The sequence below is a fragment of the Rhyacophila brunnea genome, unplaced genomic scaffold, assembly GCF_057557595.1.
Source record: "Rhyacophila brunnea isolate RB1 unplaced genomic scaffold, BYU_Rbru_1.0 scaffold_13, whole genome shotgun sequence".
NCBI lineage: Eukaryota > Metazoa > Arthropoda > Insecta > Trichoptera > Rhyacophilidae > Rhyacophila > Rhyacophila brunnea.
Window position 1 is genome coordinate 39,833,944 of NW_028232785.1, and position 18,717 is coordinate 39,852,660.

Consider the following 18,717-nt stretch of genomic DNA (forward strand, 5'->3'; position numbering starts at 1 on the left):
AACAAGAAAAATTCAAAAAAGTTAAATTGAACAGAATTAAGTTTAGTGAAAACTGGCATAAATTAAAAGGAAAATTAATTATCACTTCATAACTGAGGGATCGAGAGATCAGAAAGTTAAATAAATTTTAACGTTGACATTTGAAAAAAATGAATCAGGAAAATATTGATTTAATTAAGTAAATCTATTTCATTAATAATAATTTACTATATGCGATGAGTCCTTTAAATTAAATAATTTTACTTTTCTAATAAACAAAAATCTGCGGAAGTTGATTCAAATTAAAAAATAAATTTTGTAATTGAAAAAATGATTTAATTATACAAATATTTTACTCTAGCGGCCAACAAACGAAGCTAGAAACAAAGAACGGTTTGAAACCATGGTCAATCGCAAGAAAAAAACATTTGACAGGCTGTAAAAACTGAATTTAATGCAAATGAATTGATTAAGAAATAAGATATTAGGTTATAAAGATAAAGAAACGTTGACCTGTTTTGGGAATTCCATGTATGTAATAACTAGGGAATGTTTTAATTCCATTGGTATTAATTTTGTTTTCATCCATATCATTATTGATCGATATTATACCAAGTTCTGTCATCGATAATAGGTAACCAAAAATTTCTGAAATCTCAAAAAACAAAATCATAATAGGTATGTGAAAACAATTAGAAAGAATTTGGGCACAAACTGAAAATGGTAGCACTAAAGAAATGTCACCACATATTATACATCGAAGCATGAAATATAATATTAAAATTAGCGTGGGTAGGAAACTACAAAATGTCACAATGCAATGATCAGCCAGAAAAAGACTATAAGAAACAAATGAAACTGAACCAAACTTTGAATTTAAATAAAACAAAACACATTAAATAAACGAACTATATTAAATGATTCACCAAACTCACAATGTTAATCTGACAGCAAAAATATAAATTAAATATCGACCGACACCAATCTGACGTTTCGATTTACGAAATGAATCAGACGAATAAAAATGTTGCCAGTCAACGAAATCACGGAACAAATAGCTTGAAAATGATAATTGTTTTTTCTCTACAACCGAAGTATGAAACATTGTAACAAAACGAAGGTGAGAAAAAAAACAATTCAGAAGCGCGCCAATGATATATTAATATTTTGTAGTTGCGATCCTTATCGTCACAACTACAAAATAAAAGGAGAAAACTGAGAAAGTGTCGACAGCTAGGTAGCTGGAGTAGAGTATAAAAGAACAGAGCATGAGACAAAGGCATGGGTTGCGTGCATCCTTTTCAAGCTGAACCACAATTACTTCCGTAACCTCGCAACTGACAACTGTAAAAATTAAATTTGAATACAAAAAGGAATTGCACGGCTGAAGGCACGTGCAATCTATGATTAAAGATGTACTTACTGAAGTCCTGGACGCCACACGGTCTTGATTCCGTGAAAGATTGTAATTATATAGCAGAGTGGAATAAAGGGGAAATAATAAATGAAAGAGCAAATTATGTACTTGACCAAACTATATTATAGCGAAAACAAGAATATTACATTAAAAGGTTATTAAGGAAATACTATAATAACGGCAAGCAGCTAAGTTTTAAAAGAAACATTGGAAGATAAGTGAATCAAATAATAATAGTTTTACAATACCAAACTTGGAACGATACAAAGGCTTCAAGCACTGTGGCTGCAACGTGCTCCGTTAAGTAACGTCCATTCTAAATGTTGGGAAAACCAAAGCGGAGCACGACTTCACTGGGCGACAGTCAGAATCAAAAAGCCCTGTTGCTACTTTCACACCTCGCGACGTCCGCTGCGGCCGGAAATTCTAACAGCGACATCTGTGGAATCGCGAACGCTCCATGACTTGACCATAAATATTCGACGGGGTTGCCAGGTTAGTTATGTTCATTTTGAACATAACACGTCATCTTTATGTAATAGTCTAATTGCGTTGATGAGGTTATTTCTGCAATTCTCTACACGCTGAATAAATTTGATAATAGGTTCTTTATAATCCTGTTTGCAATTTCTGAGTTCTAATTCTAATTGTGATGTATGCTTATTTTCACCGTTAGTAGTATTTAGAAAAGATTTGAAATTGTCATAAGATTCAAATTTATAATTCGAAATTGTATATTTGGCGTTACCTACTACGCAGTGAATCATGTATTTTAACAGGACGGGTTTTAATTCATTCGGACATATTTCAAAAGCCGTATCACATTCGTTAAGAAATGGGTATAGATTTTTCCTTTCTCCATCGAAGGTTGAAATAAATTTCATCAGGGTATCTAAGCTTAGTGACGACATAGTATTATTGTAGTTATTGATAATTTTCATATAAATGAATGAATAATTAATTTACCGTTCTGTTGTGGAGAATAAATACCTACACTTTACACTGTCACTGTTATATACACTAAGCACTTGACACTCGGAGATTATGTCTTGATGATATTGGAGATTTGAAAACTTGGAGACTTGAAGATCTGATGGACGCTTGAAGAATATGAAGCTGTAGCTTGAAGCATTTGAAGCTGGAGCTTGAAGAATTGGAGTTGGAGCTTGTCGAAAAGGAGTTGGAGCTTGAAGAATTCGAGATTGGAGTTCGAAGAATTGAAGATTTGAGTTTGTAGAATTGGAGTTGGAGCTTGAAGAATTCGAGATTTGAGTTTGACGAATTCGAGATTGGAGTTTGAAGAATTGGAGATTATTCGTCGAATTCAGGAATTTGAAGATATTTGAAGACTCTTGATTTAATGATTTTGAAGATTTAAGGAGAATATACAACTTTATATTATTAATTAGATTTTTAATTTCCGTTCGTTTTTCACAACGATGTACTTTAAAAAACAATTAGTTTATACGTAATATTATTATGTGTTTTATTTTTAGGATTCTTTTTTTTTTAAAGAATTTGAATTCACCGTTAATTTATTTCACGTTATTTAGCTTTATCCACACTTCCTGACACCAATTTTATGTTATGGGTTGGTTTTATTAAAAGATATTATTAATTATATTTAACGTTTTCTTTTATTCCGATTTATAACACAAAATCACATACAATTATTATTACTGAAGTTTTAATACAAAGTTGAATATTACAAGGTACACAATGCGTCTTTCTTGTGAGACGTCCGACTGAAGAGTAGTTTGTTATTCTGGAATACTTCTAGGAAGGAAACAATAAATATGATGCAAAAAAACTTAAGAAACTAACAAGATGCAACATGTTTCAGCCTGTCGAACCCACAGGCTGACTAACTAACGGTACAAATTTGAATGGCACATAACAATATATTATAAAATCATTATAATAATTGGACATATTTCTGCAAACAAGATCCAACCCTCAGTAGTACCGTTCTGAGATAATTCAATATTTGTAAAATTGATTTGAATATTGATTTAAAAAGTATGCGTGAGTATTTAATTTTTCAAAAGTATCCCATCTGATGAAAACATATATGGGTTTGTTTAATTATATTACTCAATGATATGATAAAAAGAGAAATTTATAGATATTCACAATTTAGTCCTAGATCTTTTTACAAAATACACTTATTGTGGGTTGGATCCTTATATCAAGGAGGATAGAGGCAATAATAAAAATGAAAAACAAATACATCTATGATAATAACATGTTTGCTTGCAGAAGATAAGGTTCTTGGCACAAATTGTTTTGCATATCACTAATGAGGCACAATGCCACTTCCTGAGCACCTCTTCCAGCCTGTCCTTCAATCCAAACGTTGCAGAAGCTTTTATTATTCGACCTGATATGTATGCCAAGATTATATACCTATGGCTATCTTTTGTAGAAAACAATGTTTGTTGGTATACGAGGTAGAGCTAAAGTTTTTTTTCTAAATCGAACGTAATAGTTTCAGTATCAGGATCGTTTTTGGCATTCATCAAGTCACTTCTCATTTTATCTTGCAAGTACTTCCAAGAGTTGTCATGTTTTATACGCTCTTCAACCAGAACATTGCTAGAAGCCTCTGTTATGATACTTTTCTCTTGTATTGCAAAGACATCACACTTATTGCAGGTATCTTTCATAAGAGGCTTGACCCGCAGATTAAATTTACTAACAAATATGTTATCAAATTTAGAGGATAAAACTTTATTCAAGGTAGACTATTACACTTCCTCTACGTATAAATCATAGATTCGTTGGAGTTTCATTTCAGGTATCAGAAATCTTGCATTACAATTTTCACGCTGATAGTGTGACACATTATGTCGGAATTTTTTAAATGTGCTACACAACAAAAGTTTATCTTCCTAAGGTAATTTATTCCATTCTGCATATTTGCCTCTCTTGTCAGTTATAGAATCTTCGGACCTTATCCATTTTAGTGAAGTGTCAATCTTCTTTGGAGTTGTTTGTAAGGTCTTAACATATCATATTTCTACACAGTCTTATGCCAGACAAAATAGTATTGGCGAGATACGGTAGTATCGTAAATTTGTAGCACCGTTTAATCGGCCCTTCATTCACACATGCAGCAATATACATCGATTGAGCAAAAATGATCTTAAATCATAATATTTATGGAATTGATTCTCTCTTTTCCGTACAGAAGCTACGTGATTAGATTTAAGTCCACAGTTGCAGTTAAAATCAATTAAGCATTTGGGATTTGTTATTTTATTTCTAGATATAACATGCGGCATGTTTTTGTATTTATCTTTCTTCTCGAGAGAATTCAAACTTTCTTTTTCGACCATTTCGTGGCCTACCCCACCTGTTGTAACAATTTGACCTGCATCCAAATTATCTGGCAGCACCTCAACTGCATGTATAATATCAACATTTGAGTTTTTTCCATAATATTAAGGTTCAACTCACCCTCTCTTGTAACGTTTAAACCATTTACTGCATTATTTTCACTTGTATACGTATTTTTCCGCGAATCCAAATTATCTGGCGACGACTCAACATTCATACGATAGTATAAAGATTCACTATTCTTTCAGTAGACTCATAAAAAAATCCCACATCCGAATTGCTAACTTTTGATATTATCCAGTTATCCAGTATTAATACTAAACACTTTGACCGTTTTACTTATAATATTTAAGATACAGATTGAATACCAAGTCAATTTAATATTACATCCATACTACTTGAATGTTTTTTTTGCAAAATAAAAAAAGCTACCGTAAGGAAGATATTCAACTTGCAAAAAAGATCCAAGCTATTTGGATCTATATAGGAAAATTAATTTAAGCCCAAAAGTCCGATACACCAATATGCGAAAAAGATCTAAGGTATATGGATCTATATTGCAAAACTAATTAAATTCATACAGTCCTATACACTAATACGCGAAAAAGATCTAGGTAACTTGGATCCACATTATAATATCGCAACAAATATACAAGTGCTTTGGATCTTGCCTGAGTAATATTTATTTTTTGCAAGCCAGGTTTTATCAAGATATCGCTTTACAGATATTTCGTGCACCTTGGATCTTTTTTTGCAGAATATGGAGTACAATTTTCTCTACGCGTTGGTATATATAACTCAATTTTGGTCATTTTGTGGGTTGGATCTTGTTTGCAGAAATACGTCCAATTAAACTCTAATATTAGCATAATTCAAACCGCGAGTTAAATTAGATATTAATTAATCATTATTGTACCAATTAAATTAGACGAAAATAAATCCGAGTCCGAGCCCATTCAAAACATCAACATAGTACTCGTATCTAAACTCTTTTCAGCGTACCCAGTATTCCCGACTATTTAATTCTCATCATTTTCATACTAAATTTCATACGTGGAGTAGGCGATATCCGGTACGATAAAGCGCGGATTATTCCGCGGTTTTTCGAGCGAGGCCGTTCTGAGAGCGGCGTCTCCAAACCGGTAATGCGGAAACTTTCTCGCTCACACGTATGGCCCCATCCCTTACGCACGAACCGCCGAAAGTCGCGACATTTTCATACAAACAAAATCATAAACGATAACTCGAGTTACACGCATCCGATAAGATTGAAATTTGTAATGACGTAAGCGTCTCTGGATCGCGGTGGACTCAATTATTCCATAGCCCACGTAACTAGAAAGGTTTGCGAGATATCCAGTCATATAAGGCTCAGGATTAAGATTAATTTTCACTTAGTAATGATAAGATAATTAGACATAAGACACATACATGTACTTAGCTTAGGAGGTCTTGTTTATTAATAAATTTAATTTTTATTGCTACGGTACCTATACGGTGCGCGCGGCCGGCCCACTTACGGGTACGAGCTTGCAACTCGCGCCGCTTATCCATAACGAGACTTAGGTATGGGGTTACTATACTCATACCTATGTTAGAGTTTTTGAAGACGAACATTTTGATGTCTCATACACCTCCGTAGGTGAAATTTTCGCTTGGTTAATGGAAATAGTAGAAAACGATACATTACACGAGTGCCAATTGCAGTATGGAGACATACTACAAAAAAGGCTTGCAACGAGATGCTATACCAACCTATAGAAACCGCCACCCGCCGCCACCTAGTACAAATGTTTTGAAAGGGTTTCGAGTCCGCAATCTCGCGTAATGGGCAATAAAGTGCGAATTTTATAACGAAACCGTTATGCAAAATTGTGATGCTCGAAACGCGGATCCTAAGGGATGAAATCTGCAATTTTAGATAAAAACCCAGGATTTTTAAATTCATTATCCAGTTTTATTATCGTCTTAGCGTAGAGTCCACGCAGGACGGCGCTCTGACTTTCTCCATACAAAATCATATATTTGTGCAAGTTACACGGGCAGCGTGGTCCACTCACCTCCCCTTTTCTTTCTTTGGGATAAATACCTAAAGTTGGACCTAGCCGTTTCGGGCGAGAAAAATAATTATAAATACTGTCATGTAGGAAAAAGGTAAGGTAGGTGGGAGGGTAATGTGACAATTGATCAGATTGTAACGTAGAGAAAAGAGGAGTGGATCGAATTTAATGGGAAATATATAGGCAGGTGCGCCTGGGTATGGAGCGCGTGGATATGGGATAGAAGTGCAGCAGAGCATAAGACTAGGGGAATACAGGGTTGTGGGTGGTTTGACAATACCTCTTAAACCTCAGTTACCTGTCCGGTTACTTTACTCATTTGTGTAGGTTCCTGTAATATAAAATACAAAAAAATGCAATGATAAATATCTCGGTTTTGAGCGCCACTCTATGAAATGCATAGAGACAATGATAAAAGTAATTTAAATAAAACGCGTGTAAAGAATTTTAACATAAGTATAATTAAGATATAAAATTTACTAGCAGGCGAGAGTGTATAAAGGTGTATAGTAACTAAAATCAATTACGAGCGCCTAGCGTAGTATGATTTAAACAATTAAGAACACAAATAAAAGGCTAATTCGGTAAACCGTAACGTAATGAAATAACAATAAATACCAAAATACAAATATGCTCTTAGCTCTTCGCCGCCCTCGATTCCTTCCAGGACGGAATCGAGGAGTGCGTCTTAAAATTTTTCTTGACCAAGGGCTTTTTTCGATCTCCTGGCCTGAGAGGGACGTCCTTCGGTTGACCATAATAATCGTCTCCAAACGTCAGGAACTGAGAACCATGTGCCCCGGTCCGAGGCTCGGAAGAGCGGTCTTCGAGAGAGGTCTTCTTCTGGACTGAATTTCGCTTCGCCTTCATGTTAAAAAGCCGCTTTTCTTCTTTAGCGTCGGAAATAGTTAAGACGAACTGCGTTGAAACTATCGTAGTGCGCATGCGTACTGAGGTCATCCTTTGCCGGGGTGTTGCCATCATCAATAAAGTGTATCATGTGTAAATAACATGACAATACCTAAGCCTGACTTAGCGCGATCGCGAAAAATTTTGAGATAAATACCTACCTGGTACTTAAACATTTTGAGCGCGAAGTTAAGTTTTCGTACAGCAGTTCTTCAACGGAGGCCCCGAAATTTTTCAAACTTTTATTTCATTCGAGCATCGGTTCTAAAGTCTATTCGTGGCGACCCCATGTATACGTTTGAATAATTGTGAATTTCGGTATTAATTATTTTCGTTTTGTGAACTGTAATGTACTTTGACATTTGATGTGCAATTGTGTAATCGTGTACTAAATAATTCTGCGAACTATATATAAACTTCCTTCCGAACTATTTAAAATATAAATGTGTGAGATTCATGTGTTTGTGAATTTCGGAATATTCATAAATTGAACTTTTCCTAATGTTTTGTGAACTTCTGAATATTAATAAATTGAACTTTTATAACCTTTCATGTGGGTTCGATATTTAAACAAATTGACTTTTTTTCACTATCCTGTGAATTCGGAATTGAATAAACTAAACTTTAATATAGTGACTATGTTTTATTGACGTTAATATTGTGACTGCCTGTTCCTCCACATTGATGGACCCCCACTTCCAGCACCAAAGCTAGTCAGGAATTCGGAGGCCTTCACTATCCAACTCATTTATAAATAAACAAAATGGCTCGTGGTGAAAATCCCATGTTAGGTACCATTGCCGCTAACTCTGTGGATTCAATAGTAATATGTTTTGATTTACGCTCATTCCTCAAAAACGCCTGTGGTGATGTAACGGCTTTTTTTTATAAAAGAAAGTAAAACTGTTACAATATTTAAAATACCTACTTAATAAGGTAACAAAAAAGGTCAATGCCAAAGAGATTGCACCGTCTAATATATTTGGTAAATGCTAATTTTTTAATCAAGCTTTGGCAAACAGAAGTTTTTCACCAGTATGTGTCATTTCTTGTTTTTTAAGATTACCAGATGTCGAGGATTTATATAAATACACATTTTATTTATGAGGTTTTTCACCACTATGTCTCGTTTTATGTTCTTTCAGACTACTAATTCGCGAGCATCTATATGAACAAACATTGCATGTATAAGGTTTTGTATGTGTCATGTTATGTTGATTAAGATCACTGAGTCTCGATGACCCATATGAACATACTTTACATTTATAGGGTTTTTCACCAGTATGTGTCATTTTATGTTTTTTAAGATGAATGAGTCTCGAGGACCCATATGAACATATATTACATTTATAAGGTTTTTCACCAGTATGTGTCATTTCATGTTTTTTAAGATCATCGAGTCTCGAGGATTCATATGAACATACATTACATTTATAAGGTTTTTCACCAGTATGTGTCATATTATGATTTTTAAGATTACCAGATCTCGAGGATCTATATGAACATACATTGCATTTAAAAGGTTTTTCACCAGTATGTGAAATTTTATGTCTTTTGAGATAATCAAGTTGCGAGCATCTATATGAACATGCATTGCATTTATAAGGTTTTTCACTAGTATGTGTCATTTTATGTCTTTTGAGATTACTGGGTTGCGAGCATCTATATAAACATTCATTGCATTTATAAGGTTTTTTTCCGGCATGTGTCATTTTATGATTTTTAAGTTGACCAGATGTCAAGCATCTATATGAACATACATTGCATTTATAAGGTTTTTCACCAGTATGTATCTTTTTATGTGTTTTAAGCTGACTAGATGTCGAGGATTTATAGGAACATACATTGCATTTATGAGCTTTTTCACCAGTATGTGTCATTTTATGTATCTTAAGAACATAACGTCGCGAGCATCTGTATGAACATACATTGCATTCATAAGGTTTTTCACCAGTACTTGCACTTTTATTTGCTATAATATTACTATGTTGAGAAATTACAATGACTTGATTTGGATCATCAATTACGTCCATGTGAGCAATTTTGTGAGTTTTTAGAGCACTTCTGCTACCAAAAACTGCGCTACAAATGCAGCAAATTAAATTACGTGAGAAATGGATGACTTTTCTTAGTATAAGGCGAAGTTCCTTCGGCGTATCTTGTTCTAAGATTTCTTTTTTAATATCTTTCTCATCTATCGTGACTTCTGAATACTGCATCATTCTATCCTGGATTCCATCATCTGACGATTGTTTACTGTCGCCTGTATCGTGATGCTTTGTGAAAAATGCCTTGGTAGAAACCTAGAAAAAAAATCAATATTATCAATGATGTGTTATAATATTCTATTTGTTTTTTTTTCACTTCGCTTTTCAGCATCTGCAGACATAATTAAATAAAGAAGCGAGAGTAAAATGGCAATAGTGTCGTTGGAGAGTGTGCATAGGCCTGTCGCACCAACATTAGAGCACTGGCCTTCAGTTGGAGTTCGTGGAGGTGAAATTTTGCCGACATAACTGAATTTTTCAGCCATATAATCAATCATGTCGCTATTTAAAATGACGTTAACCACCCATTACAAAACCAAAGTAAGAACTAAGGTGTAAGTCCCGCAGTTCATACTGACCGGTTTAACAACTACTCAGGATGGGCTGTGGATGCAAAGAGTCACGAATAAATGTTACGTTAGTATTATAGATGTAGTATATAGGATAAATTAAATTAATTTATAGGTATTACTCGTATGCATAACGAATTTATATGAATTTAAATGTTTAATTGTATTATTAACATAAGATCGCCGAGCAAATTTAATATGCCATTACTCAATGTATAGATTCGATTAAATTAATAATCATTTTATAATTGCCATTATATTATGATCAAAATGACATATCAGAATACGTCGTTGTTATATAGAATCAGGCAAAAAGCAGCATATTTTATCATTATGCAAGTTGACGTAAATTTAATATTATAGTGCAAGCTCTATTTCTTATAATTGCTATATAACTCCGTATGTCAGACAGAGCGAACGCTCGGGCCAATTTTTTACACACGTTTTGTTTGAAGTATAAGGTGCAGTGAGTGAAAAGAACACACACTAGGTGGGCAATTTTCCATAGATTAACTCCATACGAGTGAGCGAGATAAAACCGTAATGCTAAAACAGAATTAATCAAAATTTGTGATGCCATAATTGATTTACATAAACTTAGATATGTAGGGGTCAATACCTTACCATCCAACGTGACTCTTGGCAGGAAACCATTAATTTATAACTACAATGTAACTTGCACCATAATATTGTTGAAATTACAAAACAAGAGATTTATGTGAGTCAATCAAATTTCAACAGAAAGCTAATTTAGCAAAATATTATTAAAATAATTCAATCAATCAATAAAATCGCAAATTAATAAATAATGCAATGTGAGTTTACCATGATATGCACAAAAGTTGTTTGTCTGAAAATGAATCTTGCTTTATTATTAAAAACTGCATAATCGTTCAAATTAAAATCAATTATTTATAATTTCTAACGATTTCCAGTCAATGGGCTAAGGGATCATCATGTACGTAAACTATTAATTTCTCTTATTCAAGATGTAACTATTTGAGAGGTTAAACTTTAATCCGCGCAGCGTATCTCTTCTTTTTTCTGGTCAAACCTGATTGGCTCTCGTACATAGCTAGATGTCACGTAGAGGTATTGTAGGGAATGGTAAAGTATCAAAATTTCTTACTCCTGATTACCCGAGCTTTCTCTGAAGTAGCTGGTTCATTAGCTAATAACTAATTCTATCTTTCATATACCTTTTTGGGTAAATTTCTGTACAAGTACTAATCCCCATCCGCGAGTATACTCCTAGCGTTTTTCCTAGTTCTTCTTAGAACCGCTATAAGTAATAAGGGAAACATACGTGAGATTTACAGTATATCTGCAAACCATCAGCCTTCATATTATATTGACCTATCGTTCAAACCAAAAAATTATCATTTGTACAAAAAACCACAGTTTTCCTTTCTGTAGAGAGAGATAGGAGGATTGTCCCTCTTTAAGCCATTCTTTCCCAAAGTCCCTCCGCGCGCCTATCAAAAGAGCCAGAATTTCTATAGAATTCAGTTCCGTACAAGTGACATTCTCAGAAACACGCGCGGGATCTCTTCAATGCAAGCTTCGCACTTTTCGTAAAAGTCTACGTAAACAGAAGCACTCACACATCTGCAAGTAAACCACTAACAAGTTTACCTAGCGATAATAATTATTAGTCATACTCCGATGACTCACCAATATTAATGATCGCGAATAAGTTCCTAAGTACTTCGATCAGCCGTTCCGCCGCGAGTACATCCTAATTACGTGTGCGGTTCTCCAACTTTCTAATAAGCGACTCATACCTCTAAGCCGCCTAGTGTAAATCTTGACATTATAAATAATTATATAAATCGTTTCCATTAATTTTAATAAGGTGTAAAATTTAAGTTTTATAAATAAATAAATTAATAAATAAATATTTTATAACTTTGATTATAAAACTGAGTTCCTCGAACAAAAGACAATAAGAAAAATTATATAAATATTTCTATAAATAAACTATAGACATTATTAAGACTTTTATAAGTTTATAAAAATTAAATAAATAAATTTTAACTTTAATACTCAATAAAATTCTACGAATTAGTTCCTATAATTATAAATATAAGCCATATATATTTTTTTTACAGTTTTTCAAAGAACTATATTATGCAATATATAAATTATATGTGACCTTGACCATGAAATAAAAGTGCCATTAACAATAAATATCGTTATACTGAACGTGAGTTTGAGTAAACACTCACTACAAGATACTACTCCATATTGGAGAAAGTGTTGTAGGGTGTGGGAATGACTATTAGTCAACGAAACTCAAAATTACTATATCCAGTGAAAACTTCTACGGTTGATTTCAATATTTCGTGAATTTGGAATATTATTATTAAATCACTATAATTAATTTGTACATTAAATAAATAACGTTTGGCTTGCCCACTCTTGCGGCACATCCCGCTTTCGCCTTTTAATTATTTGTCGTTAATTAATGAATAGCTGTTTCAGGTTTTCCATAAACTTTTGATTGTATAATCTAAAGTATAGTAGGGTGAGGGCTGCAATCACTTATCCTTACTAAAAATACACGCTACATGCAAGGAGAAGTGGACAAAGAATATCTTACTTGAGAGATGAATTTTCATCCACTGCACATAACTACACTCGTTGAATATGAAAAAGACAATCGAAATTTTGTATTTCATGGTAGGTGAAATATTATAATTATGTACTACATTAAATAACCGATTTCGTGATATTTCAACTCGATTCGCATGAAATACCATTACCTCTCTGTTTTCAAATTTCTACAACGGAAAAAAAGAGTTTTTTTTTGCTTAGATAGAACTTACGAAAGGGTTAATCGTCAAACCGACCTGTAGTAGTGCTCATCCTTTTTGACACTTATGATCAGTATTTAGACCGGCATATCATGAATAGGGCGACGAACGAACAGCGATAAAAAGATATAAATAAACAAAATTGGCGCATATGGGGTCCAATCTGGAAGAGACCCTGCAGATTTCTTTACATAAAAATAATGCACTAGCATGTGCGGTTTACATGCTGGTGGAATCATCGAACCTTATTTATTAAAAAAGAAGCGGGAGCTCGCGTTACGGTCAATAAAGATCATAAGGCACTGGCCCTTGATGAATATTATTTGTTGCTGTTACATATATGGATGGCATTGATCCGGATATGATGTGGTGTCAACAGGATGAAACCACGTATCAGGATACCTACGACCGCAAGCACCGACTTATTGAATTAGGTTTATTTGTGATATGAATCTGTCAATTTGTTTCCAAAGTCGTGCGATTTGACAAATATAAAATATTTTCTGAGTGGCTAGGTGACGCTGATAAGCCATACATAATTGGCGCCTTGGAAACCAACATTGTTAGTGCTATTTGTAGTATACGGCCAGCAGTGTTCGAAAAAGTGGCGCAAAGCCGGACGTACAGAAAGCACTTTGTCAAGAACTCCACGGTGGCCAGATACCACAAATCATTTTGAAATGTTATGCACTGTCGACTATCTAAAGGTACACGTTAGATACATATGTCGATTAATTTTAAAACTTAAATACGCTACCTGTAGATATAAATAATAGCGAGGATATTATATTTTATGTAATTAAGGATTACTAAGTCGCTGATCAGCAATCATGTTAGCGTTAATCAATTTGTGACTTTTTAGGACACTTTCGCATCCAAAATTGTGCAAATACTGAAAATTAAATGCGTGAGAAATATATTACCCTTGTCAGAATAAGTCGAAGTTCCTTCGGAGTATTTGCTTTAAAGATTTCTTCTTTAATATTTTGTTTGTCTATCGTCATTTCTGAATACTGCATCACTTGATCTTCGATTCCAACAGGCGAGGATTGTTACTTCCTATCTGTATCGTGGTGCCTTGTGAAAAGTTCTTTAGTAGAAACCTAGAAAGCCAAAATTATCGTTATTATAAATTCTAAATTATGTTTTCTACTGTTCCGTTTGAGTTATTTTTTTTTAACGTTTACGGTTTTCAGAATCTTCAGATATCAACTCATTTAGTGCTGACACCGCGACTGGCGCGTTTGCATTAGTTGGCCATTAGATATAATTTACATGATATTTAAATGTGATAGTTAATAAGTAATTAGTAGGCCAGCAATGAATCGGTTAAACCTCAGTTTAGGCATGGTCTACAAAGATCGTGGCTAGGCGATGCGCGGATTGCGGGGTCGCGGGTGCAAATGACGAATGGCGAACGAAATAGTTTTTGTCATATAAATCCAAGATGCGTCCATTTAATGTTCTGTTTATTGTTCTATTAGTAACAATAACAATAACATATTCATTGAATTGTTTTCTTTTTCAAGTATATAGGTAACGTTTTTAGTCATCTTTACACGATTTAAGAATTAATACTTCCGTCGCCATTACGAAACAAATTGAGGTTTTCACACCTCGAGGTTCATTCTCCGAATGCCAACGAGTCCAAAATTTCGTCGCGCCTATAGTTGAAAATTATTTGCCGTTTCACTGATGTATGGCCTTAAGTAAAGAAATGAGAGTAAAAATGACGAAAAAAATGATATTAGTACCTACTCTACCCCAACCAAGGTATTACATACGAATTCAATATTGTTACAGAATAATCCGTAAAAAGTTAAAATTTATGAAACATGTCAAATGGAAAAGGAAATACATAAAATAGAATAATATGATACAATTATTGTGGTACAAGTCTTGGTACAATATGTGTAATTTATTTTGTACAAAATTAATATAGTTTTGAATGCAAATTCAAAGATTGGATAACATAATTGACTGATAACTGAATAAAATATGTTCACTCTGCAACTATGCTATGTTTATTCCTGATATTTCTGGATAAAATAACATATGATCACATTAATAATGTAACGATGGCCGAGCAGCTTACGCGTCGGGATGCGTGCGATAAACCTCCTCTTTGCTGTAGGCAATTTTTTTTTATAAATGTTACGCCGAATGTGCGAAATTGACTATTACTTGAAATGGGAAAAAATTTGCCTAAATCATGAAAAATGCAAGCCCGTTGCCTTATTAATGAATTAGACAAAATATCTGCCAAGTGCGTTAATTTGGCAGTAATTATTCTGCCTAGTTCATGCATTGGACACATTAGATAGTAGCGCTACGGTGGTGTTTTTTGCAACTAAACTAAATGTGTCAAATGCTCATGCATTGGTCAAAATTTACGTATATTATCTATGGTCAAAATGGATGACCGCGCTCCAAACAAAGCGCTCGCGCATCAAACTAACCAAATATGTCAAATGTCATTGATTGTAATATAAAGATATACCAAACAATAACTACAATGACGTTCATATCGATTTACTATGTGCAAAAAAAATCTAGAACTATAATATTATGATAACGGAAGAATGTCATTAAAAGGTGTTTTCGCGATTTGATTCGTGCTTGGGTATCAATCCTGCAATGGTCGATTGTATGTTTGTGATAGTTTGTTGACACTTGTTAGCTTACCTCAAAATGAACATTCAGTTGAATTCAGAATTACAAAAGCTTATCTCAACTAAACTAACCTAACCTAAGAATAATAATACTATATTATGTCCAATTATAACTAATAAAAACATCCGTAATAAATTTACTTTTTCTACTGTCATGTTGACAGTTTAAGAATTCTATACCCTGGCGGATTCACGTACTCGGCAGATAATTGACCTAATTCATGAGTAAGGCAACAGGCTTGATTATTACATGAATTAACCAAAAATTTGCCCATTTCATGTAATCGTCAATTTCGCACATTCGGCGTAACATAAACAATAGAACAAACGTTATTTTTTTTTTTACACATTTTACCTTGCATGACTTGAAAGGCACTCGCGGGAGATTAATTTAACGTACAGTGGATCGCAATTCTAGATACTCGTACCTATTCACATAAAAAATTGCTTTACATTCAAATGATTATGATGTATAAATTATCATAATACTCATGATTTAACGGCCCACATGCTCAGCGTAGGTCAAAATTGAGTTTTTATTGTATTTTCAAACCATGATCCTGGACATTCCTTAAACGTTATAGATAATCTATTTATATAATTTTAAAGCCTTATTATCCTTTATACTTATTTTAAACATTTGATGACTGCATAAAAAAATTTTATTACATAAAATAATATTCTTTTAAACCTCTCGCTCTAATGTTTTCGAATATAGTCATATTTCGGTACATGAATGTGCAGTGGTGTTAAGATTTTTTACATTTATTAATTTTTAAACGCATTTATAAAACCATTTTTATAATTTATGACAAGATAATTTTTGTAAAATATTCACGATAAAAAAATATATTGATAATCTCTGTGATCTCAAATTTTACAAGAATTAGGTATTTTATTATTCAAAAAAGCAGCAAGATTAACATATTTGAAGATAATTCTAAAGATAATAATTAAAAGCTATGTCTTTGACCATTCAAGAGTGATAAACATCCTATGAATAATGATTGTTTTATAATAATTATTGACCTAAGAATAAGGTAGTGTTTTTTTGAAATACGCCATTTCTTTTGGCATTCCTCAGTTGTTAAGCTACAACATACGGCCGTAGCCATAAATTGACACTAAAACTATAATTGAAGCAGGGAGTAAAATGAAATTAACGCGCGTGTTTGAACATGTCCTGTTTTTTTTTTTTTTTTTTTTAAATCGGTTAGGTACATGTTCAAACACGCGCGTTAACATCATTTTACTCCCTACTTTAATTATAGTTTGTCAATTTATGGCTACGGCCGTATGTTGTAGCTTATCCACTGGGGAATACCAAAAGAAATGGCATATTTCAAAAAAACACTACCTTATTCTTAGGTCAATAATTATTATAAAGCAATCAATATTCATAGGATGTTTATCACTCTTGAATGGTCAAAGACATAGCTTATAATTGTTATCTTTAGAATTATCTTGAAATGTGTTAATCTTGCCGATTTTTTGAATAGTAAAATACGTAATTCTTGTAAAATTTGAGATCACAGAGATTATCAATATATTTTTTTATCGTGAATATTTTACTAAAATCATCTCGTCATAAATTATACAAATGGTTTTATAAATGCGTTTAAAAATTAATAAATGTAAAAAATCTTACCATCACTGCACATTCATGTACCGAAATATGACTATTCTAAAAAATTAGAGCGAGAGGTTTAAAAGAATACTATTTTAAGTAATAAAAATACTTTATGCAGTCATCAAGTGTTTAAAAATAAATATTAATGATAATAAGGCTTCAAAATTATATAAATAGATTATCTACAACGTTTAAGGAATGTTTAGGATCATGGTTTGAAAATGCAATAAAAGCTCAATTTTGACCTACGCCGAGCATGTCCCCCCTTAACGAAAGATGTACAAAACTACACATATATTGTATTAACATATTATTAGTGTGAGCAAAAACCAACAAATGAAGCAAGTTGGAGCAAATTAATAATGGTGAAATGAGTTTCAAAGATGCATTTTCAAATTCCAACCTTCTACATAAGACAGCAAACATTATGTCTACTTACAATTGGTCTGTAATCTGAATGCGAACAACCCGAATGAGGGTATTCATCATCATATATTGGGTGTGAAACATCTTCAATAATCTCGCGCTTGACGACGGCTTGTTGATCATCTGTCTCAGATTTTATATTGGAGAGATCAGCCATTAGGCACTGAAAGAAGCAATTTTAATATTTTTATACACGGTAAAACCCGTTTCAGTTCACGTAACATTCATATAAAATGTAAAATAATTATATTTAACATGGAATAGAAGATAACCTAACCTAACCTATAATATCACAGATGTACCATAGCTGTCAAATTGTATAAACATGTAATTTTTTGAAACATAGTTTAATATCATCGCAAGTTCCTTCACTGTTTGTAAAAAGAAACATTTTATTATACTACACGTATCGCTGTTATTGCCAATCTAAAGTGTTTGTAAAAGATATCATTATCCACAAACTTACCTCGAAATTGCAACTCGAAACGTCCGCATTCTTTTGTGTTACATGAGTACGAGGGTCCGGGTTGTTTGGATGGCTTGTCAGCATGTCAAACAAAAGCTTGCCTTCTATATCGGAGTGTGCTCCATCACATTCTTGCTTTACATCCATGTTAAGGGTATATATTCTAGAAGCAACGTGTTACATGACAGACAGGATCCTTTCAACGTAATGTTGGAATAGTGTTGCCGCAATACTGAAAAGTATATCTGTGAAAACTACCTATAATAATAGTACACACTTGACACGTTGACACAATTTAATAATACCTATGTATGTTTTGTTGTCTAAACAAAACAATGGTACGAATATGATCATCAGCATTTCCTCAATCATAACGAGAACAGCGC

The 18,717-nt window shown here is 33.2% G+C and overlaps 2 protein-coding genes across 2 annotated transcripts in view; both read right to left on the minus strand.

Moving 5' to 3' along the window:
- Positions 1-18,717, minus strand: part of LOC147077495 (uncharacterized) — a 394,824-nt gene that overhangs the window by 164,130 nt on the left and 211,977 nt on the right. The window lies entirely within an intron of this gene.
- LOC147077499 (uncharacterized) lies at positions 7,236-18,535 on the minus strand. Its single transcript, XM_085941514.1, has 4 exons — positions 18,332-18,535; positions 17,879-18,028; positions 14,061-14,240; positions 7,236-10,007 (listed from the first exon to the last, which is right to left on the minus strand). The coding sequence occupies exons 1-3, from the start codon at positions 18,476-18,478 to the stop codon at positions 14,190-14,192; spliced, it is 348 nt and encodes a 115-aa protein (XP_085797640.1). The 5' UTR covers positions 18,479-18,535; the 3' UTR covers positions 7,236-10,007; positions 14,061-14,189.